We start from the raw sequence: 26,973 nt of genomic DNA, 5'->3' as shown, positions 1-26,973 counted from the left end.
CTCGTGTGCCCCAGAGGCAGTATTATTAATCAGCAACATTATTTGGTGCTAAATATAATAAATAAATAGTAAATGTTATCTCTTGCTAATTTCATACGACCCACCATTTCGGCGAGAAACATAAAAACCATTTTCATTCACCAGAAGTTCGATATCGGAAACGAAGCCCTTGAAGACTCGAATATTGAATACTCTCTTTGGAAAATATCGGAAACTAAAGGCGCCAGGACAGGACGTAAAGGAATCCTCACGACAATAATATTTTAGCGAATCCACCATCGGCCAAGAAATTAACTCAATTTCCGGTAATAATTTCAAGTTCCCACGGGACAATGACATTTTTGGATATATTTTCGACAAGCGTTCAAGAATTGCACGCCAAAGTCTTTGCGGTAACCCTTAAAAAGCGGTTTTTCTATAACCGTCCGAAGGACTAATTACGTCACCGCGTGGTGCAGCGCCGCCTTTCGAAAAAACCACCGCGAACTGACCAAACGCCTCTCGGCCGCTTCTGTGGTTGTCGACGTGAGGGCGCTGCGATTGACAGTAATTGATTGTTTGGATTTCTGTATCTCGTTTGGGTGGCCGTATGTGTACGCCACGCGGTTTCCGCTATAAAATTCGCGTCGTCGAGCGAGAAGAGACGAAAATTCGCCGCCGTGTCGACGGTTACGCAAGCGATAAAGAGAAAATGCCGCGCGCCGATCTCGCGGTTCCCCAGCATCTTCGAGTTTTCGTGGCGCCAAGAAAACGCGCGCCTGCGCGTTCCGGCTGCCACCGCCAACGCGATTATCGCCCATCCGCCGCCTCGTCACTCTCCGTGTGCACGCGTTGGTATTCGTATCGAACGTCAGCAGCCCCGAGACCAACACGACACGCGTAGTTTACAAACACACTGCGTCATCAGCGCTTTTGGTTCGTTTTTTCGGTTGCTGTTTGATTTCGCGTTGAAATCATGGCCGGCTAAGAGTGAGATACCCGCGAGACACCGGTGATTTTTGTTCCCGTGGACAGCAGGACGCGATGACGACCCGTCGCCGTTCGTAGTGTTGAGAAGTTGCGGTGCGTCGTGGAAAACTGCGTCGTTAGGGATTTCGGTTAGTACGCTTCGCAAAAGTGGAATATATGAACGTGTCCTATCCGGGGTACAGCCCGCTGTCGAAAATGAACTTGAACATGCTCGAGCCGTTGGTCGAGCACGCAGGCGACGGCCTGGAACCGTTGCCCAGGGCAAGGTCCAACACGTGGCCGCTGCCGAGACCCGAGAATTACGTCGACCCGCCCGAAGACGGCTCCGGTGGCGGCGGCGGCGGCGGCGGCAACGTGGCAACCGCGGGAGCGAACGGGGGCGGCAACAAGTGTCCCGTGCCGGTGCCCGTTTCGGGGGTGCCGGCGAAGAAAAATTCCAGCCGGAGGAACGCGTGGGGCAACTTGTCGTACGCCGACTTGATTACCCAGGCGATCACCACCAGTCCGGACAAACGGCTGACGCTGTCGCAGATCTACGAGTGGATGGTGCAGAACGTGCCGTATTTCAAGGATAAGGGGGACAGCAACAGTTCGGCAGGTTGGAAGGTGAGTCGTGTGCTTGTGTTTATTTTTGCGATCGCGGTCGACGGTGGCGCGGCGGGAGCTCTCGCGGCCGATTCACGAACCACGGTTGCGTCTATATTTTTTTTGGCGTGTGCGTTGAACGTTAGAGCCTCGAATTTTATTTTTCTCGGTCGAATGGGTCGGCGAAAAAAAAATCGTTCGGCAGTGGCGTACCGTCGATATTCGAAATAGAGTCCGGGAAACTTTAAAATACGTTTTAATCGCATTCGATGGTGAGGGGAAAGGACGCCGGTTTCCACGCGTTTCATCAATGACTTGTCCTTCTTCGAACGCGGCCCGAAGATTTCTCAATAACCCGTACATTTTGGCGGTACCGTTTAAAAAAAAAAAACGTTTTTCGGGTGGAAATTGATGGCCGACCGGTCGGGTCGGTCGGCCGGTCAATCTTCGCGATCTCGGTCGAGGTCGGCGACCTCTCGACGTAAACATCAACACAGACGTTGACGCGTTAAGGGCCCGTCGTGTGTAACGAACCCAGGCCCTTGGGCAAACGAGGCCCGTCAACAAACGCTTCAAAGTTGAAAGAACGATCAAAAATTTCGCATGCCCCAAATATGTCTTTCATTGCTCCAAATTTCCAATTATATTGTTCTACGAATTTCACCTAATTTTAGGTTAGGGTAATTAAAAAACTATTAAAATAAGAAAATAATAAAAAAAAACCGATTGCGTCAAGATTTCTCGAAGAATTTCGATTATTTATGCAGATTTTTTTTTAAATTAAAAAAAAAAATAAACTACCCGAAAAAGAAGTATATAAAATACATTTAAAATCGTTGTTAGTGGGTTTATTAGATTATCATATTATTACATTTTTAAAATAGCCCTAAACATTATACATATTTTAGTTTTTTTTATGTTGGTAGAAATTTGAATAATTATTAATATAGGCAGAAGAATAAATCAAAAATAACCCCTGAAATAATTTTTCAAATGAAAACCGGCTGTTCCGTGGAGCAAAAAATCCAAAAATAACATCTAGCCAACAATGTTTGTTTAATTCTCGATTCTATACGACTTTGAAATATTCGGGGTAACAGTGATGCTGTTAAAATTAAAATGAAAAAAAAATTAAAATAAAAAAAAAACGTTAGACGCAACCCATAGTGTCAGCCGGAATAATAGAAAACGATTTCTGCAAGTTTGATACTTTTTCTTTTTCGTCTGTAAATGATCAATCTACTGTGCTAACTTCAAAATTATTTTTGGGGGCATTGTTTAGACCGTAAACGTTACTAAAATGCAGAATAATGTTAAAAAGATAAATCGAAAGCTATTTAAAAAAAATACAAAAATTATCTGCCAATGTTGACCTTGGGGCTACTCTGGGGCAAATTTTCTTGAGGATCATATAAAACATATTAACCTCGTAAGCTAGTAGATTATTTTTTGTTAATTTTGGCCACTGTTTTCATTGATTATTATTATTATACATTTATACAAATCGTTGAGCAACAACTAACAAGATCGGTATTAAAATGTTAAAATATTCGCTCGCCTTTCATTTTAATTATGGGATTTGATTGATGGCAAGATTTTGGTATGTTTCGTTAAAAGTTTTGAGAGCAACTACTTCTTCAATCTGATAAGGGAGTGATAGCTTCTTCATTTTTCTTGAAATCTTCTTCACCCCCTGTGGAATTCTCTGTTTTTTTCTGCCTTTTCTTTTTCATATCTTCCTTTTTCCAGGCGTCTTCAGTCTCTTTAGCCTTTCCACTGTCTTTGACGGTACAGTGATTGATTTTTGTCTTTTGGTCTTATATTTATTTACTTTTACAATTATTTACAATTAAGATGTGGTCAATTGAACACGGTCAACAGTTATCATTCCGCAGATTTCACGTATTTCACAGAGCTGATGTAAAAAAATCTTTATTTGGTTTAAAATCGAATGTTTATTCAAGAAAATATGTTAATATAAATTACTAACAATATCATAAATATAATATCATTAATATTTAAGCGGCCGCCGCTGGCGCATCACCCCCCCCCCCCCTTCCCCCAACCCACCGATTGTTTTTTTTTCGTTCGTTTATTATTTATGTTGAGTGTGTGTGCGAAGAGGCAGAGCGCTGATAATCTTAGACCTCTTGAAAAATTTCGTTTATCATTTTATTAATAACTGAGTAAATATTGAAACAATCGTCGACGCACACTGTTCGTAGCTGACACCATGTGACTTTTTTTGAACGTTTTGCGGCCGCTCGAAGTGTAAGCGCTAATGAAGAGATCCCCCTCCTCCCCACCTTCTCGTCTTTTAAGTATTTCGCGTCCATTAAAATGGACCGGTATTCCGGTTTTGGCGTTGGTTTGATTTTTTCCCTCGTATAGTTTGTTTCAAAGTATTCCGTCTAGGCTTTTGACGGCAATTATCGAAATCACGTGTCGACGGCAATAAAACACCTGACCAGTCGGTACAGTAGGACAGAGTATTATTGACGGGCCTTTAAGGTGTTTTATAAATATAAAAGTTAAATATTATATTAAGTTTAACCTAGGTATAATAAAATCACATTAATACTAATAGAAAATGCGATGACGCTAAATGTATACAAATATATAAGTGTTTTTATTCAAAACCTAAATTTGTTTCATTATCTGAGTGGTGATTAAGATCAATGGACCATGTTATTTTGTTTGCAAATGTAAGAATCTTCAATTTGTGAAATGCTTCATTTTCTTCAAATTTATTGTACTCAAACTTGTTTTTTTTTACAAATAACTTAATGGAGGGTGGCATGGTAAATCACGCGTGAAATCTGGTGTACCAGCGCTGTCAGATCAGTTCCTATTACTTAAATCACCTTTAAGTATTAAACAAATTAATCTAAAAAAAAATCGAATACATGATTAAATAAGAATTCGATATGTTTCGTTTGTATTTTTTCGAGTGTTCACTCAACTAATGATTCACGGTTGAAAATTTATATATCGTCATCCTTTCGTTTCTTGAATTTACCAAAATCACTTGGCATTTTTAAGATTATAAGATATATAAAGCATAAGATAAGGATAAGTGTAATTTTTTATCGACAGAAAATGTGTTAAACAATCAAATGAAACTTAATTGAACTTAAAGAAAAAAAAAAGAAACAAGATTTTGAAAAAAACAGTTTGAAAATATGTTGTTCTACTCCCGTCTGTAAAATGCCTAATTACACACCGATCTAGCGTGCGGGAAGCGTCGCTTCACTACGTCAGTTTCGTTTGCCACGGATCCGAGCCATTTCGGACATTTCCGGGATTTTACCGCACGGGTTCGGGAGCAATCGGATGTTTTCGGAGATATTTCCCACGCCTTCAATTTTGACGTTTGCCAGTTCTGACTGTCACGTCAGTGAATGTGTTCGTGTTGTTTTGGCGAAAATGTACCCAAAAACTAAAAAGTATAGTATGCGACACGTTCGGTAAACGTTTTAATTAATTCGTTTATAAATAAACTCGTGATTCAAATGCCGTTTACCGCACTTGTTGCATAATATACTATTACGTCCGTTTTGAAATTTTCCCATTGCCAGTACACACATTTTCCACATAACCTAAAAGGTATTTTTCAAAATCGGTGAAATCTTTGTGAAATCTGGGGATGATTTGCCCCCCGGCTAATAATTATATATCTTCATTTAGCTTCCTTTTCGGGATTGATAAGGTTAATATATTTTTATTCTTATTATCGCTTGTTCATTACCTTCCAGACTGTTAAATTTTCAGTTTTTTGTTGGCTTTACCCATTGACAATAGTCGTAACTACTTTTTGGGGGAGGGTCCTTCAAGCTAAGCTAAGGCGATATAGTTTGAGACACACTATACGCGCGCTCGCCGTTCCACTTTCGGGCGCGTCTGATAAAAGTGAGGTTATCGCAAACGTGTCACGTGGTCATTTACTCTTTTTTTTTTTCGAAACGAGTCGTGCCTCTCGCATATATAATAACAATAATAACGAAGCCTTTTATCGTCATATTTTGTTTGCACAAACTAATTCACCTAAGCTTAGATAACTGAATACTATATCGGTGAAGAGTGGGGTTTCTCGATATTTTCACAATCGCTTCGTCGTACTCCCCGTAGGTATTTTCCAAAATCCACAATCGTCACCATTTTCAAAGCCTTTAGGCTTTAATAATAAGTTATAATATTTGCTTTAATTCAAAAGTTTGATTAGCAAAAATTAAAGAAAATTAAGAAACATAAATTGCGAACAGGAAAAAACGTACTATAACGTTAGTCGTCAGATTTTCCGGAAATCTTCCGATCAATTTTGTTACCGATACAATTTTTATTTTCTCCAGGATAATTTCCGAAAAATGCGTGTGTGCAGGGTGTTTCCAAAAACATGCTCTAACGGTAGTATTTTTTTTTTTAAATTGAGTTTATTGCTATCAAAGGGTCCGAAAAGTAAATATTCATAAAAATCCTTTTTGTAAATTTTCAAGATTTTTATTTTGTTGTATATTGAATCTTTAGCAATAAATTTTTTATATATGGCACGCAATATCTTGAAAAGCATTTCCGGGCATTGCCATGGTTTTTGAAACACCCTGTAAATGCAAACAAAGCATTTACGGGTTTAACAACAGAAACAACAAGTATTTCTATTGACTTTTTATTGCCCACAAACAGTTATATATCTGTAGAAGGTTTTCGTTGTTTTTTAGTTTTACAGGACTTGGCGACAAGACTCGCATTGCAAGTACGTCGGTCACGGGATCTACTATGAGACCGCCTCCATATAGAGCTTGTCTAAGTTCACCTCTTTGATTAGACTCCACCACTTCCTCGATTTTGCTCGTTGCCTCCTTTTTGGTTACGTCCCCCAGATGAAAACGGATTCTCGATAAGAATTCTTCCTCTTCTTTGCAGAATCTGCATTGCCATTAGGCTTAGATCCTTCTTAAGCCGGCAGTTATTATTCTTACGGTCTTCCTTTCGTAACTTAATAGGTTTGATGTAAATTTGGCCTACAGGCTCTTTTGATTACCACGGTAGGGCTATTCAAATTAGGTATATCGTATTGCTTTAATACGTCGAATTTTGGAAGGGAAGCGTGGAATATGTCATTCGACAGGTAATTAAAAAAAAAGGCGCACATCAAGAAAAAAAAAGTGTAAATTAATGGCTTCCAAAATATATGAAGAGAAGAATAAGAAAAATGGTCGTGTGTAAATTTAAACTGGAAAACCGCAAAATTAAGTTTTTCCGTCATATAAAAGTTTATTATTTTTTTAACATTCAAAGTCCTTGATCCTGATATATTTGTTTACATTTCGACATTGTGAATGGTTAATTAAAAACGGGTTAATGGAATACGTAGTGTAGTCGTATATCCGCGTCGGATTGTTAGATTCTAATTCTAAATTATCTAATTTGTAATCGGTTTGATGCGGAATCGTTGCCAATGAGGGACGGGCGAAAACAAAACGCGGCCGATTCATAATTTCCGCCTCTGGGTTTCGCGGAAAACGCGCACAAACACAACGAAAATATCCGAATACGCCAGACACCTACGTTTATGTTGCTGTGATATACCTGTATACGCGTCGCCTATCTCGAAGCCTCCATTTTCAACTCCAAATTTGTCGCGATAAGGTTTTTATCACGTTTGTTTGTATACAGAAACGCGGCGTTTTGAAGGGTTTAAAAAATATTTTGCTCTTCGTATATATATTTGATGATGGGCCGGTTCTTTCCGATCCCGATCGGTGCTTATCGGAAAGATAACAACCACCGAGACAGAAGCCGACGAAAAATTCCATCTTGCGATAGGTTTAGAGAAAAAATGTATACAGGTTGTTATAATATTAATATTATCAGAAAGTATTTATTTATCAAAACTAATGTTGTCCTTTTCAAAGTATTCCCGCCATCAGTTATTGACGTGCTGGGGCATCCAGAGGGGGGTTCGTCATCGGCGTCTTCTCAGCCATCTTGCTCAGCTTGTACCAGTTGTAAACGTTTTTTTTTTTGCTCAAAGTTGATTCACCATATGTCGTTGTCAACATTTCAAGTGTTTTGCGGCACTGTATTCCATTTTTTACACAAAATTTTATGCAAACTGTTTGTTAAGGTCCCATTACTTTTTGAGCACACCTCGTATATAAAAAAAATTGACTAAATAACTAAAACAAATTTCTAGCAGCCAGTTTTTCTAAACTCCTGTAGAGTAAAACAGATTTTCAGTAGATGTGTAAATTTTCATTACATCACTATAAAACACGATAAGTGTCCAAAATTTGCTGCCATCGAACCTATTGAAATTGGGGTGGTTGGGGGGTCGGGAAGTATTTTTAAATCATTTCTCAAACACGGTACATACGAACGAAAAAATTCTTGAAAACCAGGAGAAAGGGAAGATGCGGCACTATAATAATCTTTAATTCAAGCATTTTTTCGATAATATACAGGGTTTTTCGATTATAGACAAAAATATAAATTACAGAATAAATAATTGGCTGTAAATCAAAGTTCGTAAAAAATATGGCTAATCTGTTCAAACGGTGTTCGAGATATTTGAAATCCAAATGAAAATCACCATTTCTCGCCTTCAATCTAGACGCGATGACGTCATTTACTATTACGACTTACTTTACTCTTTTGGAAACGTGGAAGATCCAGGACTGTAACCTCTACTTCGAACATTGTTTGAATTATATACAGGGTGTGTCGTTTATAGGCAAAGAATCTAAAAGATCCTGAAAAATTCCGTATTTGTGGGTAAATTTTTGGCGATAAATAAAAAACTGTTAAAGATGGGATGATTTTAATTGGCCAACATCGTAAACTGTTTCGAGAGAGAGTTCCAGTTTTCGTCTATCATACAAGGTATGCGAGATATTTGAAAATATGTGTCCCTCTAGGACAAGAAATCGCGAAGCGTCGCTTCACGTTAGGCGCTACCAACCGCTGGACAGTTTATCTTTGAGTTGTGTTAAAATGACATAGGTCAGAAATATGCTAACACGCTCTGATTTTCGAATTTTTGTATCCGAACTTTAATTTATTACCTTGGTTTTTGATTGATTTAATTTTAATTTGGTAAGAGAAAACCAGTTTGTCATAGTGTCCAGTTTTCTGACCAAAGTCGTATAATCAGTGAACGAGATTTACACGCACAGGTACATTATTAATAAATATCAGCAACAATAACGGCCCCGGTCTTGAACCCCGAGGCACTCCGCTTTTTATGAGTTCCAGTTGAAACCTCTCACGCTCTATTTAGGTCCAACCTAAAATACCAATATTAATGTTAGAAACGTCAATTAACTACACTCTGTATCTCGAAAAGGGGGCACACGTTTAAAGTAACTTTTGACTAACTTTTGGTTAAAAATACTTGCATCAGAAATCATCCTGTAAAATATCGGACTTAAAATATTTTTGTGACTTTCAGAAAACATATATAACCATAATATACATGCAACAGCAACAACTAAATTATGACAGAGAAAAACACTATTTTGGTTACATACATATCGTTTTTTAATCCCCGTGATTATTATATTTACGTTTTTTGAAATATATATATCGATTTAAATTATTAATTTCTCTAATGCCTAGTTGATACGACGCAGTAGGTGTCAAACTTGCCATTGTCTCGCAATTCCCGATTTTCGTTTGTTTAATTTGATAAAAAAATCTAGATTTCTGGTGATGTAATAATAATAATAATAATAATAAGGGAAAGTTTTATAGGGAATTAAAAAATTTCCGTACCCCCGGATGAATCCAGGCGCCAGTTGGAATAATTCCGAGTCCGAGTGACCATTTAGAACATAATTAATAGCTTAATATTATCCACGCAGGTACAGCAGGCCTTGACTCCCGCGCACGTGTGTATATTATATAGTCTTCGACAATCTTTTCCGATCCATGGGCAAAATGCCAGTCACGATCCTTGCGTGCCCGGTGGCAGGGCGAAGGGGGTGGGGGGAGTACGGCAGATCGATGTTCAGTCTGTCGTGATTTCTTGTAAATTAAAAATATTGTTTGTTCCACTTATGACGGCCAAGGGGCCCATGAATTTGGACCTTTATTCGTCACCTCTGCATTTGAAAATACAACAATAAGTACTAATTTTATTTTTATTCGTCGGGTCTAGGAAGAGGTCAACCAAGGCGGGTTAAGTAGAATTTCACATATTACTCATCGGTTACCGGGTATTTAAAAAATGTCTACAATGGTATTTTACTTCGTGCGTTGATATCAGTTCTTCAGCTGTGTCATCGGAAATACCACAAAACTGTCGTTTCGTCATTGGTTAATAGGTATAAAAGGCCAAGTTAGGCGAGTAAAATTAAACCGTGGAGAGTGATATTGTAATCTCGATAAATTTTCTTCTTTTTGGAAACTTGCCCGTCAAGCAAATGAATGGTTTTGATGTCGATGAGCTTGCGTATACGATACCGCGTCCGGTAAAATTAGTCTTTTGGACAGAATTAGAGGGTGAGAGAGAGAGAGAAAGCTGGACTTGATATAGGCACCGTAGTCCGCAGGCAAATGTACCCGAAATGCGCGCCCTATGGCCCGGTATATATATCTATGCATGTAAGAATTTTGTAAATTTTATTATTTTAGGTAAAGTTATAGTTGAGTAAAAATATTGCGCCATGACATTTTCAAATTTCATGTTTGGAAGTCATTAAAATACACATTGCGGGTAAACCAGGGCTGATTAATTGCTCGGTTAATTAAAAAGTTGGGCTGAACGTTGACCCTAAAGGGTTATGTGGAAAGAAACGTATGTATATAAATGTATAAATGTATAAAATAAATGCCGTATCAGTGTCGCTCTGTCGCGCACACACATGGGCGTGAAACCGGACATCCGAGCCCGTACTATTTGAATAAAAGTAAAACGTTGCTTGTCCCCATTTAACCTTAAACGAATCTGCCTAATTTTAAACCGCGAACCGCGAGCACCGAAATGCTGTAGGCATTCCACGCCGCAGCAAAACTCGCCGCTAGTACGGCCAGGGGCGTCGCCAGCGGGATTTTTTTGCGTACGAGTAAAGTCAGATCTTTCCGAAAAAATTGTTTATAAATTAGTAACAATTTTATTATAAATTTGAATTTGAAATTTCTTTTAAGAAAACCAACGAATTCTTTGACAACAACCGAGGCAGAAGGAATCCAGTAGATTCGCAAATAGTAAGATGGATAGTACACTGTCAATAAAACTATTTTTATTTTATGGTTATTTCTGTAGCACCCTTTTTCTCTATAGTTCTCTAAATCGTCACCCACAGCGTTTTCCTTTTAGAATTTTTAGTTGCAACTTATCGCCACCTCCTCGCGCCAGATATCGACGACATACAAGTTAAGGATATAATTATCTCCGTAGCCGTAGGTTACAAATTGCCCGCCCGTACGAGACCTGCATACCTGTAAACACCACGATTTTGTATTATAATTTACGGCCCTGCGGGACCGGATCGCCCTTGTTTTGCGGCCTTGTTAAGGGTCGTTATTGTCCTAATTGTTAAATTTACATCAGACGAATTGAAAAAATTACCTCTGGGGCCTCGGATGTATCTTGTTTTGCTTTGAAGGTGGCAGACAACGTGTCAATGCTAAAACTAAAAAAATAGAACACCCTGTATTCGGATGGTGCGTTTCAATATACGATGCTGGGGATCTGCGACGCCTCGTTCAGTGTCCAGAGGTGTTTTTTTTTATATTTTGACGTGAACGGGACCTGTCATAGCCATAGTGCTACAGTATTGCCACATTTAGTCATTTTTGACTATATATACTGTGTAGTTATATTGAGCATTCATCATTTCAACGGTAACTAATTAATTAACTAATTTTATTTGCAAAAAGTCAAACATTCTTTATTTCTTATTATTATTTTTATCATCGATCAAATACATTTGTATTGCTAATTTTGGGGTATAATATAACCGTTGAGAGCCTGATAAAAAATATTTTTGCTCTGATTTTGAGATTTGTTCGCTTGAATTTCGCCTTTTTATAGACAGAAAATTAAGAATAAAGGAAAATCCTAACTAAATATTTTTAGAATGCCAGTTTCTTCGAAGAAAATTATTTAAATCAAGTAGAGGAAAAAGAAAAAAAATACGAAATTAAATTTTGACAGAAAGGCCAGAAATTTTTGGGTGTTTCTTTAATTTTTAGAATTGATATTTATTAATTTAACACTGATACTGACAATATACTCTTTCCCAATCTGTTTCAAAAAAGGTTGTAAATGTGTTTTTTACTGATTTTTTTTTAAATTGCACAAAAAATTTCCACATAAACTGGACAACATAATTTTTCAAAATCGGTGAAATCTTGAAATATTGCGTGAAATCTGTGAAATCATATGGTCGCGTGAAATCTGGTGTACCTATTTTGGATAGCGATTTATCTTTCGTTTGAACTTAATTGACAATTAAGAGGTTCGTACAAGAAACTTTTGTATTATTTTTTTGTATTTCAGATCGGATGCATCATTTTCCGTAGACCACGCCGCACATATATGTACGCATGTACATCGCAATTAAAATATGTTTTATATATATTATATTTATATATTTTCAAAAAATCCTTTTCTTCTTTGACTTTAAACTAGGCTTTTTTTTCGTTCTATATTCTATATAGATGTCTCGTGATAGAATGTAGATGGACTTATTTATTCAGTGAGAATGAACGAAAAACAAGTTTACCTGATCGATTCTCGACGAGCCACCCTGTAGGGTATGAAAACGTCTCCCGTAAAAAATTCTTTCAAGGCGAGAGCCGTCGAAAAGCGTAACCGCAGCGTTCGATTGTCATAGACAGACGTTACGTAACAAAATCTCTCACTTTTGCGACGACCCGTGACTCCCCATTGTCATCAAGCGATGAACAAACTCGTGCAGGCGCGACCACAAGAATCGCCAACCTTGAGAGTAGTTTTTTTCTAGACGAGTGCGCGACGCCGTTTCATTGATGCAATTTATCGAATTCCTCGTATTCTATGGTCGATTTTTATAATCTCGGCGGCCAAAAAACACGTCCACACGAACCTTCGTCGTCGCACTTTTGGTTACTATCTCTAGTTTTTCTTTTAAACAAAAACTCGTTAACAATCCCTTAACAGTACATTCCACCTAACTTTGAAAGTATCTAGGTTCGAATAAAAAATTTATTAAATTAAAATTAAAAAAAAAATAAATTAAAAATTAAATATATTATATATAAATATAATATAAATAATATAATATAAATTTATATTATATATAAACGGTGCGTCCTGCGGGATCGCCGTTGGTACAGAAAAGAAACAAAGAACAAAAGAAAAACATTTTACTACAGCGAATTCCGTTTAAACTTGAAGTTCTGTCGGCAAATTACTTACCATAATTGCCTAACGATTTTATCGATAATTAGGAAATAATGGGTACCCATTTAAAGATTTTATCGTTATTATTAACTTCAAAATTAATTCGTCTTGAAAGCCCCGCTTGACGGTCTCACCAGCGATTACCTTCTGTAGAATTCTGTCGAAAAAAAAAAAGGTCCGATTAACAAGCTAACTATGCGACAATTGCAGGTCTTTGAATAAAATAGAATTCCAGAAGTTTAATCGTCCCGTTTTGGGAATATTGCTAATCTTTTCTGTTACCTGCGTAGTAAAAAAAAGGCGAACAAAAGCGCACCTACGTAAAAAGAAACTGGTTTCCAATGCAAATCTGTCGGCATACCGACACCGATGACGACAAATAAATATAAAAATTGCACAATCTCAAATCGAGGAATAGGCGCGTGGGAGAGTGGGGGATGGGCGAGCCCCCCACCACCCCGATTTTGCAATCGATACTTTTTTCAATACTTGGATGAAATTTCGAATTCCTACTGGAAGGATTTGGATTTGTTTAGACGCGCCAGTGACGTGCGTCGCAGGTTATTAGAGAATCGTAGATTTTGCAATAAGTGCGATAAACGCCCCTTAAGTGTCTCAAAATGTCAAGCTGCAGAGTGTCGAGTTGAGAAAATGTAACGTTCTTGTCGTGAGTGGGTCCTTTAGTTCCAGGTGGGAATCGCCGGTCTCCCTCGCCAATATTGTTGCAAAGAAAATCCGTTTACATTTTGGTTTTTTTTGTTCGGATTGGCCAAGAACAACAAAACTTTTATGTCCCTTGTCGTTTCCTTGCCTCTCGTTTATTAAAAAAAAATACCGGTTTACGTACACCAGGAAATCGGGAAGGAATAAAAATGAATTGTAAAATTGCCAATAGGGCAGGTTGGAAAGAAAATTTCGTCACGTGACAATTGAAACGCCGAGTCAAGGTCGACTCGTTGGAATTTTATCTTGACGCGCCGAAATCGTTAATTATTCAGGAAATACGGCTGTGCCGGAATGCGCATTAAAATATAATTAACGCTTCGATATTAGTGAATCGAGAATGAGGAAAAAAAACTTTAAGGAAAAGACGGCCCTATCGAAAAGCGACGTTATTTCACTGATGATGAAGGTAGCGATTTACACGCGACCTCTGAAAAATTTAACCCCTATTTTGTAGATTCCGTTAGAGAAATAATAAATAATATAAAAACAACGCAAACAAATAATAAAAAATCTGCAAGTTGGAAGTCTATTCACCTTTCACGGGTGTTTAATAACACAGTACAGATTTTATAGTTGAACCCATCTTTTTTAGAAGGTGTATTTCCCTCAACCTTAAAACACACCATTGTTGCGCCTATACACAAGAAGACCAATACCCATTCAGTTTCTAATTACCGCGGAGTATCACTTCTATCGGGGTTTTTTCCAAAATATTTCCTAAAGAAGGAGCAATTTTTCTCGAATTCTCAGTTTGGTTTTCGCGATGGATTATCTGCCCAAGACGGTTTAGTTTCCTTATATAATCAAATAGTCTCGAACCTGGATCAGAATAATAAAATATTATGTATGTTCTTTTGTTGTTGAATAAGTTAAGTTGAAGTCGTTTTTGAAGGGTCTTAACCAAAGAGTGAATCTTAAGAACTCACCAGCGGTGTCCCACAGGGAAGCATACTGGGACCTTTATTATTTATAACATTTATTAATGAAATGTCTGATTTTTTCCCAGACAATTATGTTTCTTTATATGCAGATGATACTGCTGTGCCAGTGTCATCTAGGAGTCTTGAAGATCTCACGTTCTTGGCCAGTAGGGCAGTAAGTGGTATGACCCGATATTGTGAGCGTAACGGTATTTGTTTGAACCGGACAAAGACTGAGATGATGTTGTTTTCCCTTAGGGATTTGAACAAGAGCTATCAGGCTAACTTTGTCAACTATTTGGGTTTGTTCATAGACAGTAATTTGTTCTGAACAGGTATTATTATACAAAAATGGCAATGCATACTTTTGTTATTTGGCGACTGCGGTCGAATGTGGATCTTCAGCGTTTGCTGTTGTACTATTTCGGATATGTTCAATCTTGCTGATCTTACGCTGTTATATGCAAAGACGTATTGTTCGAACTGTTCCCAAAATTAAATATTTTAACGTTTACATTAATAATCATAATTTACATAAAGAGTAATCTATCTTATTATTGCATGACCAGAATTGATGGAGATAATAATTTTATAGCTAATCTTAATTTGTAGGTACCAAATTATAAGTTAGCCGAAGTAGCTAGAGACCCATAATTTTACCAATAAAGCTATATAATAAGTTGCCGTCAGACAGATATTGCCTGTCCATTTATTTAAGCAAAAACTAAAGCTCATTTTGAATAAGAACGGTTACGGTTACGGTTAGCTTAATACTAAGACTAACACACAGGTTAAATGAGCTGAAATGAAAGCAGATGAAAAAAGGCCGACTTCAGTAAATGGATTAGCATGGGCCCGGGGTACGTGACATAAACTTATTAGACCCATACTCCCAAGGAAGATGAAATGTCCGGGTCCTGCGTGGGGATCTAACAGGAGCACGTAAAACAACCTGTAGGGTTTCGATCGAACAATCGGTCAGTTCATTAGTTGGTCGGGAGTAGAGAAAGATCGTGACGCCTTCGATTCGATTCATGTGAAAAGTGTAGCTCGGGCTGCCGACAAGGCGGATGTTCGAGGTAGGTTCTGACAAGTGGGAAAGAGAAATCCCTGGTATTTCTTTTGAGAAAACCCAGATATTTGTTGCTTTATAGACCAGGGGACGTGGGAGATTCAGGGCTATAATCTCTACTTCGAATGTTTTTCAACATGGTGTGTTGTTTTTAGACAAAAAAAACTAAAAAAGCCTGAAAATTTCCATTTTTGTTGGTAAATTATTGGCTGTAAATGAAAAACGTAACAAGATAAGATGATTTGGTTTAAGCGGTATCGTAAACTGTGTCGAGAGCTACAATCTTCTGATTTACAGTTCTTGTCAATCATACAGGGTCCGCGAGATATTTCAATAAAAATGTTCTTGTAAATCGCTACTACTGGCATAAAATTTGATATTTACCAAAGTTTGTTAAGATTTTGAATTTCGGCCGCCATGAAGGGCACTTCATACAGGTTGTGCGCATAATAAAATAACATTCATTTTGCGAAAGATTCATAGCGCAACACAAACATATTGAAGTCAACCTGAAGTTGTTGGCAGTCTAAATAAAAAACGAAGAGTTTTAAGTCATCAGCAAAGACACAGAACGTGAAACATGAATTTACTTCATTGACTTAAAATTCTAAACCTCTAGCAAACTCAATGTGATGTGACATTGTGATTGATAATAATGGAATCTATGGATACTCATTACCTTGCCATCAGGTAGAGTATAGACGATTGATAACCGAGTAACCAAGTGTTACCCCATAACTCCTAAACAAGAGAGGAGTATACCAATTTGTGAAACATACTGGACCAGTCCTGGACATTTTAAATCTAGTAATGGCGGTACCGTATATTTTTTATTCCATCAATCAGATTCAATATACATAGTAGCAAAAATAATCCGAAGGCGAATACCAGAATGTGTGACAGGCTGCAGTCCTGTCAATTCTCGCATAGTGACGATGAAACTTAGTGCTAAAGCTGGTCCAAATCTTGTAGAGTTCTGCATAGAAAAAACTGGAAACCAATTGATATAGAAAAACGAATAAATACTGAAGAACAGAGAATTGAGTATAAAGAATGAAACAAAGAAATGCCAAGACTGACTAGATCAAAATCAACACTTACAGAACATTGGCCTCGACATAGAAAAGTTCACGAGAGTTATTTCAATGTATTAAACAGATCACAGGAGAAGTTTAACTAAACCCGTGGTCGATAGAGGATGAGTACGAAGCAGTGGTCACTGAAATAGACAAGTCATGCAAGTTTTGCGAAACCATTGCATAAAGTTATACAAAAAAGTAGAACCTGTACAACAGCCCGCTATCTTAACAAGTGAAACAGAACATGCGAGTCCAGGAGAGGTTGACAAATGCTGAAATGTTCAAGCACCTTTCAGCGAAAAGTATCGATCGCTTTCAGAAAATTTGTAACGGAATTTGGTAGACATGACAGTGACCAACCGATTGGTGTACCTATAATCTCATACTATTGCATAAAAAGGATATCGTACAAAGTGTAATAATAATAGAACTCTAGTATTGATTTCCCATCTAAGCGCAGGAACAGGTTGGTTTTGTGAAAGGGCACCGGAGACCAGATTATGAATGTCCGACAAATTATAGAGAAATCAAAAGAACATGGATTACATCAATGCATTTGATTGTGTCAATTTTCGGTGGTTTTATATGGATAATATATTATACGGAAGTCGTCATAGGTGGTGGTAGAAGGATAGACAATCTCCTCCGCTACGCTGAAGACTCCACACTTATCACCAAAGACGAGCAGGAAATGTTGGAACATATTGAAGTGATCTGGGGGTTTGGTCTTTAATTGAACCTTCAAAAAACGAAACTAGTGCTAGTAGATCGCATCCACAGCATTAAAGATATACCCAGCATTCAAGTTCTCGAACGCGTAGAGGAAATAACCTATCTGGGTCCCCATATCGGCAAAATTGGCGATTCTTGTCAAGGAATTAGAAGAAGGGTAGCGCTTGCTGAAAAGGCAATGACCAAACTTAACAACATTTCGTTTTCCCAATCGCGCTCTATGCCGACGAGTCTTGAACCTTAAAAGCCACAGAAATTTCGTTTGAGATGTAGGTCTGCAGAAGATTACTGAGGATCCGTGGGACAGCCCATAGAAGCAACATATTGGATATTTTGGGACATGTGAAAACTGTGGCTGGACAAGGTGAAGTAGTTTTTTGCAACACCATCTTTCCAAGACGGTATTAGAAGCCCGGCAGATAAAGATGAATGAACAGATATTGCTAACAAGATACGAGGGACACATAAGATCACCACACTCCAAACATAAAGCAAAGGACTCGCAAGGCTCGCAACACAATGCGATACTTAAGCCAAATAATGCGGTTGAGGAGAGAATAATGCTCCCCGGTATAATAAAGATTTCTCAATTGACTGAATATTTATCGAGGTCAAATGTTGTACAGCGCGTTTCGTCATCGCCGTCGCGCGCTCGTGTGCGTACTCCGAAATATTTTTCGGCCGCGTTGCCAGACTGCCGCCTGCGTCCGGACGTTTGGGGATTTTCCGACTAGGTTGTAGTTTTTTTTAAGATTGCAAGAAGAAGAAGCTCTTCGATTGGAGCCGGACCGAATTTTCCATTTTATTACTCTTTCCTGGTCGTGCCATAGAGTACTCAGTACGGAAAGTAGAAGCGAGTCGAGTTCAACGAACGCCACCGTCAGCGGCAGTTTTCGCAAATGATTTGTGACTAGTGAATCCTCAACGAGCGCATGCCGATCTTTGAAGCAGATAAAGAAAGAATGTGTTTTTTTATCGAGTTGAATGCTTGCGGAATTTGGGGCTGGAGGAGTTTGTTTTTTTTTTATTGTCAATCAAATCCAGGGTGTTCGGAAATTGAGCTCGAAAACTTGGTTATGGTAGTAAGTCAGTTAAAAAAAAATCGGAATTTGGAATATTTTCTGAGTTACAGCTAGTCAAAATTATTTTTTTTTAAATTTTATTTTTAACGTATTGGGCTTAATCCTCTACGGAATAAGCTGGTATTTTACACACAACCATGATTTACTAAAAGTCATCGTTACCAAATAAAGGTATTTCAGAAATCTGTCACTAGAGGGCACTTTACCTTACCTTGATTTTCCCTGTAGTTTATTTATTTAGACTGATATTGCAAAGTAGAATAGATCGCCTGCAGCAGAATCACAAATCCACAAAAATTGTTACTCTTGTTACTTTCGAAAAATTTTTGGAAAGTATCTACGCTTGTATAAAAATTTTATATCTCGGTAATGGTAGGCCCTATGGGATCGTCTTTTGATTTTTCCCGAATAACTTTCGAACCGTTGGAAGTTACAAAATTAAAATATGCCTCCTTTTTTTTTATAAGAAATGGCCCTGACCCGACGCCGGTATCCATCTTTTTTTCGCGATATTCGGCTATTTTTTGGACATTGCTATGAAAAACGATAAGTGTCCGAAATTGGCGGCCGGGCAGTATTCTAAAAAAATAAAAAATCGCGTTTGTAAGGGTCTACAAAAAACATCGTTCCTCCGAAACCGTTTGCGAGACCAAAAAAATTCTTCAACCAGAAGACGCAGAAGATACGGCTCCATAAACTTTTATTCTTGACAATTTTTCAAAAATATACATGATGCGCCGCAAATTAAAAAAAAAAACTGGGAAACGGGTTCTCTAATATTGAAAATCGGTTTATAACTGATCTCACTTTCTTGTATATTGCGATATAGCCCGCCTAGACAGCAAAAACTTTTGTATTTAAGGTTTTCGCCTATTGTACGGGGCGTTCCCGTTCAGTGTCCTTAATTTGCAGATATCAACTTCAAATTTAGCAGAGAAGTAAAAGTCCGTGTCAACATTTAAACGGTAGAAATTGGGTGCAATCAAATTTTACCAAGTATGTTTAAAAAATTTTATAATTTTTTTTTGGTAATTTTAGCTCCTACAAAAATATGTTGTCCTCCATAGTGGTCCACCCGATCGGCGAAATGCTTTAACCAGCAGACGAGGAAGATCCAGTGCAATAACATTTGTTTCGGGCATTTTTTCGATCATGCGCAGGGTTTTCAAATTATAGGCAAAAATATAGAAAATTGTTCCTTTACAGAGTAAACTGTTAGCCGCAAATCAAAAATCATAAAAAATATGGCTAATTGGTTCAAACAGTTTTTGGTATTTGCGGTTATCGTCTATCACATAAGCTGCTCGGGATATTTGAAAAAATCCATATTGAAGTCGTTATTTCGGTGGCTGTCACGACGCGATGACGTCATTGATTATTATGGCACACCGCATGGTTTCAGAAAAAACTTTCTCGAAAACCATTGATTTTTAAAAAATCCTTGAACCAGAAAACGTGGAAGATCCAGGGCTATAACCTCTACTTCGAACTAAAAGATCCTAAAAATTTCCGTTTTTGTGGGTTAATTATTGGCGATAAATGAAAAACCGTTAAAGATGGGATAATTTTATTTGAACAGTATCGTAAACTATGTCGACAGAGGGTTTCAGGTATTATTTGTGGAAATTTTAATATTTACCGATATTTGCTGTAACTTTGAAGTTCGACGAGATGTTAAGGACATTTTACGCAGGCACAATTAAATTACATCGATTTTGCGAAAGTTCGATAGTGGTCCGCAGGAGCACGATACAAAAACAGTGCGTCACTTTACCACACGAAACCGCGAAGCTCTTTCCTTTTTTAATAAAAAGCTGCTTCGTGCTAGGCGTTACGAAGTTGCCCCGCCCAGCGACGATTTTTCGAAAGCAATCGTGCTTTGGTTAGTTTTGCTTTTCGTTAAATTCGCAGCTGAATTTTGATTCAATTTTGACCTAGTGAACTAAAACTTATGTTTCTCTAATTAAACCGATAATGAACTAAAACTTATGTTTCTCTAATTAAACCGATAAAACGAAACGTCCGACGCGTCGCGCGGGGCGGGGATTTTCTGCGGCGTCGAAAAAACAAATTTTCCGCACGCGCGTCTCCGCGAATAAATTTTTTTATGCCGTCGTAAAACAAGTAGAGCGGATTCGAAAAATCCTTCTCCATTTGAATGTATTACCTATCTGCGGCGTTCCCATATGAGAAGCTACCCTCATATACGTGTGGCCACGTCGATAGCGGCGGCAAATTGAAGGATTTCCCCAAAAAAAAATTGCCGAATTTCGTTCGACTTATTGGCGGTACGGCATGTAGAGTTTCCTTTATCTGGTTCATATCGGCAGAACTTCGGCCGGAATTGGTTCAGGATAAGGCAATATTTCGGGCAAGCCTCCGGCTCTACCGTCCAGTCCCTATCAATTATGTCCGGGGGCGTAAATTTGCCTGCCCTAAAATTTTTTTATTTCCGCCTTGGTAGTTCTGTCGCTATTCTTTCTGTTCTCTGTCATTCGATACTTAAAAGCAAGGTTCTTTCACACATTTAGGACTTATGTATCAAATTTTGATAATTATCGATAAATGTTAACATGCGTGTAAATCTGAAAATCTTTTCTTTTTTATTAACGATGAACGACGGTTTTTTTTTAAATTTATGTTAATGATAAAGTATAACCTTATTTCTGTTTATTTACTTTATTTATCTAAGAATTATGAGTCGCCAGGTAAGTGCAGTACGAATACGATACGATACGTGCAGTCTAACGGCTGGTTAATTTTTTTTTTTTTTTTGCAAGATGACGCGATTTTGTAGATTATTTTAGGACGTCAGAGCAGCAGGAACACGCCGCAGGAAAATAACTGCGTTGTTAGTTACTGATTAAAACCCTGATGTAAGCGCCTTGCAGCAACTATTTAACTGTTTTGGCATTTTATCATCACAATAAATATGGTCCATTTAATTATGCTTTTATGCTTCAGGTGTAACAAAAATCATATAAATAATAAAAATTTTATCTTTGTTTATAACGTTCCGGGTGTTACCTTGTCCTAGAACCTGTAAACAGTATAAAACAAAAACTAAAAGAAATCGATAGAATCTTTCAGACGCTTGTAACACAAGGTGTACAAGTTCCTTATCTCAGAACCTTGGAGACAAAATGTGGTTTGTTCGTTCGTGTTATCGTGTTTAACATATTTTGGATTTTGGGTCAAAAATGACGTTTACGAGTCTAAGTATATCTATCGATTCCTATAAAAGTTCAACCCTTTGTTATAGGTTTGAAGTTGAATTATTGTGGTGGTTAAAAATAAATAAATAAATACAGTCTGATCAACTAACATAAAAAATTTAAATGAAAGAAATCATCTTTTCAAATTCTTCTTCTTTAGGATTTAAAATCTTAGAAATTAATAAAAATGTTAGGACCGTAATTTTTTTAAATTGCACTTCGCATTTTCACTATTATTTATTAAAAAAAAAAAGACGTCGTATATGACATAATGAGATTTTTTTTGCATTAACATAAAAATACCAAAAAAATAAAAACTATAACTTTTTTCACACTGCAATCCTTTGGAGTTGAATTCATCATAGAAGAGGATGGATCTACTCTAGTCAATTCAAATGAATACAATTTTAATTTAATTAAAATTTACAATAAAAACAACAAAGTTTGGTGGCACAAATTTGTCGATAATTGATTTCCAAACCGCACGCCAGTGTGCTGATCGCTTGATTTTTTTGGCCATGTTTGGCAGTCACCTTTTCATACAAAATTTGACAAGAAGGTGAAAAGTGCATCCCTGGCTGACGTAAAATAAAAGCGTTAAAAAAATTATGGTTGTGGGGAATTACAGAAACAGTATTCCATTTTTTAAAATCTATTAAAGGGTTATATAAACCGCAGGATTATCTACAAGGTGATCTGAAATATTAAAAAACTGTTTATTGTTAGGTAACATGTAAAATGTAACTTCGATTTAGAAAAAAATAACTTATAAACAGAAACATTAACTCAATAAAAAAAAATGTATTTACAGCAGCTTCAAAACAGTTAATTTTAAACGTCTGGGGTAACGTCAAAAAACATTCTTTGAGCGGGACCTAACGTTTCTTTTTGAAACTACCATGTTCAGTTTTCCATTTTCCCAAAAAAAATATTTCGAAACAATTGTGCAAATAGCGCGCCGGCCGGAATCAAAACGAGGCGTTTATATTCGGATCAACGGCCGTGCCGATCGCATAGGGGGCCCGCGCGATTCCGATAGAAAAACACTTCGACCTCTCTTTCGGCCGATACGCGTTCATTTCAACTGCACGCTTTCGCGCGATTGGTAGAACGCGGGGGATTTTCCCGAAACGTCGACGTTTTGCTTTGAACGCGGGCAAAAATCGCCTAATATTTACACACCCAACGGTGATGAAATTTCGGCGAAATTTTTGGTTTGTTATTGATCCGAAATAGCAATGGCGCTACGTCTACGTCGCGTCGGCCAAACATTTTTGTCTGCCAAGCCTATTCATAGCTTTATTTTAAAGGTATTCCAGTTATAAAATATCGAGAATAAATATATAATTAGTTTTTTGTTGTGGTTCAAGCTATCCAGAAATATTTTTCTAAACCTTCAATTTCAATTTTCAATGTTTAAATCGTTAATCTTAATACTACCTGTTAGGTTTATGGGCCAATGGAAAATATATTTGTCATCCAATTTCGCATTATCGTTAAATTTCGGCTTTATAAAGCCATCCGTCTCTCTCTTTTTAAGATCTTCATTCGATAGTGATGCGAATTGACTCTTTCGCGATGAGGAAATAATATGTGTAATTTTGTAAGTCTTTGTAAGCAACCAACCAAATAAGTAATATTTTTTAGTGACCACATTTAAAGGAAATAGAATATTATGCAACAAGTGCGGTAAACGACATTTGACTCGCCAGTTTATTTGACACGAGCGGAGCGACTTTTTAATAAACGCTCCGCTCGTGCCAGGCAAACTCGTGAGTCACATACCTTTTACCGTACTTGTTGCGTTATATACTATTACATGGCGTTCAGTGGTAAGACTGACGCGATGACATTGACTTAATTTTTTTAGACAATTGTAGTAAATAAAAAAAAAATGCGAGGAAATTTTTAAAATTTTTTTAAGATCTAACCAATATTTTTTCAAAAAAAATCACGTCTAGCAACCAACCAAATAAATAATATTTTTTAGTGACCACATTTAAAGGAAATAGAATATTATGCAACATGTGCGGTAAACGGCATTTGACTCGCCAGTTTATTTGACACGAGCGGAGCGAGTTTTTAATAAACGCTCCGCTCGTGCCAGGTAAACTCGTGAGTCACATACCTTTTACCGTACTTGTTGCATTATATACTATTACATGGCGTTCAGTGGTAAGACTGACGCGATGACATTGACTTAATTTTTTTAGAAAATTGTAGTAAATTGTAAAAAAATGCGAGGAAATTTTTAAAAAATTCTCGCGCGTTCTAAAAAGTCAAATATTCCGAGTACTGTGGTTACACGCAGTGGTTAACGACTCTGACGTCTTATAGTTGACACTTTATGTATAATAACAATCAGATATTTTAGAAAAGGGTGTAGAAAAAATATTTTTTTAAAAATCATTATTTATGGTAAATAATAGCCGTTAATAATTGGTTGTGGTAAAACAAACACACCTGTTTTGCTCTCTCGAAATGAATTTGCAAAATATCGAAAAGAAAATAACGATACGAATGGAAATTGCGGTTATAATTGGCAAAGTTACTAATGTTATAATAAATGAGATTAATTATTTTCCACGTACTTGGCGAATAAATTTGGTTATTCGTTATTCCACCCGTTTCGCTCGCCGAATGAATTATGAACCCGGCACGTAAGCAGTAAGGTTTGAAAATCCGCTAATTAATCATATATTGTCACGCGTTCCCGAAAAAAGCGATCGCATTAAATTTGACATTAAACTTGAATTAAAACCGCGTTACTATATAGCACGACAGTTACGTTACAGTAAACGTTCGGATTTTCGCGAAAAAAAAAACAGATTGCTGTATTTTTGCCAAATAGACAATCACGAAATGTTAGAATAACAAATATTCCGGTGAAAACTTCTTTTTTATAACATTCAGGCTTTAAAATGGGCAGTAAAACGACTTTTGCTTCGATATTGACATTTTTAATATTTTTTTGGAGCTTTTAGAACCTTTGGAACCTTTTCTCACGACACTCGCTCACGTCACCACGGTTTCTTCGAAATAACCCATATGTTTCAATGGTCGCGATTATCTTTTGCAAATATCAAAAATGGTATTTTTCTAGATCCACCTCTATACGATGAAATGTATTCAATATAGCGTTTAAACTTTAATGTTGGCTCTTATAAAACCCGCCAAGGGAGAATATTGCAAATCCCAAAAATAAAAAGTGAATCTGGCAATCGAAACCGCCATTACAAACTAATCGTTTTGTTTCAAAGTGCGTCGGTTCAAATAGTTGCCTACTAGCAGCGGCTCGACCAAAATAAATACTATACAGTTGCAATCTTTAAATACAAATTAACTTTGCTGCCATTGCCAGCTCAGAAATTTACGGCCGTGTCGCCAAACGTTCGTAATCGCTCGCCCCGGGCGGTCTGCTAAAAACATTAATTTTGCCGCTCACCGGTCACCGCCGCGTTCGTAAATTCGCGCCCTTTTGACACCGCCGTCCGACTGTGACGTGACGTTATGCGGATCGCAAAAAAGTCTCGTAATTTTCCAACTATTCTTTTTTTTGGACACTGCACTTCTGGTCGAGTATCTTCTGTTGGGGATCTCGTGAGCACACGTCTATATGGCATAAGTTTCAGCTTCGAATATACTGGGGTACGTTCCCACTTTCGATTAGGCGAGCTGCCATATTTGCCAACTCGTGTCCCTATGTCTATTGCGGACCTGTGTGTCTGCTAGACTAACCTCGGTTTGTATTGAGGATAAAAACGTTCGAAAAGATGGTACTACACTACTACACCTTCGGTTAATTTTGAATAACCTAATGACATCTTAAAAATTTCAATCAATGTTAAGGAAACCTTCAGGGGACTTAAGTAATAACTCGTATTAATATAGAAAACAAAACATGTACAACTAAAATGAGCAAGTAAAATAAAAATATCGAAGGGGTTTACATTAATTTTTCAGTATTATTTTTTCCTTTAATGTGGTTTAGTGTAGAAATAAATCGAAGTTACTGCGTTGATAAGAAAAAACCACTTTAAGGTCCAAGTTAATTTCTTCTGTGGGACTTATGAAGAAGTAGTACTTGCCAGTAATTAATTGGTATTAAAGGCGGGCGTCCAAGCACTTAGGCCACCAGGTGGGCCCGTTGTGCCCCGCCAGTAATTAATAATAATAATAATACATTCAATAATGATAAATATTCATATGTCTATATGCGCACAAAAAATCCAAATAGAAAATCAAAAACTTACCCTCAATTCTGTCTCCAAAAGATAAAAAAATTAACCTCGAAACTATACGCATTAAGTCTATTACGAAACTTGCCTTTCTCTTTCTCATGTTATTATATAAAACACCGTGTAAAGGCTTTAACTGGATATAGTATCTATCTGAAAACTACAGGTATGAGATTACGCCAAAACGCGTAATCTCATACCTCTGGATCATGGCGCCGCATTTTCTTTTAATAAAAGTAGACGCTGTGTGCGGTTTTGGCGAAGGCGCGATGTGATTGGGTAGATATGGTCACGTGACATGACTTTGAAGTGTCCAGTATGTTTGATCCAACTTGACGTTTTTTTTTTCGGTCCTGGCGATTCTGCGGTTCTTCCATTGGGGCGGCTGGGCTTTGATTTCGACGTCATAACCTATATGATTCGTCACCGGTTATGACCTTTTTGAGCATATCGGAATCATCATTTAACAGCTCTTGAGTGATGCTCGTTCGATGGTCCTTTTACCTTTCCTTACACGTTTCATGCTCAAGCCGATAGAGATGCCGACGGCTTTAGCCACTTCTCTAATAGTGATTCAACACCATTTGTTTCACTTCTTCAACGCTTTCATCAGTTCTTGACGTACTGGGGCGTCCAGAGCAAGCTTCGTCATCGGCGTCTTCTCGGCCATCTTCGAATAGCTATTACCACTTATAAACATTTTTTTTGCTCAAAGTTAAGATATTTATTATTATTTATATTATTATTAAATTTTATGCAAATTCTAATGTGACAAAAAAAATATCGAAAATCGAATGTACGTAGCCCGCCCAATAACAAAAGTCACCTTACTTTTTGAATACACCTCGTACGTATTATACCGTATACCGTTTAAATACCAGTAACTAACCAAAACGGCTCGTACCGTGATTGGTCTCCCATCAAACCTAGGATTGTTTGGTGCATTTTAGATCTAAGGTGCGGTCATAA

At 37.4% G+C, this 26,973-nt stretch overlaps 1 protein-coding gene across 4 annotated transcripts in view; it reads left to right on the top strand.

Annotated features, from left to right (window-relative positions):
• The first annotated feature begins 806 nt into the window (after nucleotides 1–806).
• The window catches only part of LOC132701938 (forkhead box protein O), a 132,182-nt gene continuing 106,015 nt past the window's right edge, over nucleotides 807–26,973 (top strand). For all 4 annotated transcript variants that reach the window (XM_060670278.1, XM_060670275.1, XM_060670276.1 and 1 more), the window contains exon 1: nucleotides 807–1,575. In XM_060670278.1, coding sequence (XP_060526261.1) covers nucleotides 1,126–1,575 — 450 coding nt within the window. In that variant the 5' untranslated portion in view covers nucleotides 807–1,125. The remainder of the gene's footprint in view (nucleotides 1,576–26,973) is intronic.

This window comes from Cylas formicarius, unplaced genomic scaffold (genome assembly GCF_029955315.1).
Source record: "Cylas formicarius isolate icCylForm1 unplaced genomic scaffold, icCylForm1.1 PGA_scaffold_5__7_contigs__length_24384050, whole genome shotgun sequence".
NCBI lineage: Eukaryota > Metazoa > Arthropoda > Insecta > Coleoptera > Brentidae > Cylas > Cylas formicarius.
Note: the sequence above shows the minus strand (reverse complement) of the source record. Positions and strands in the feature narration are given on the sequence as shown.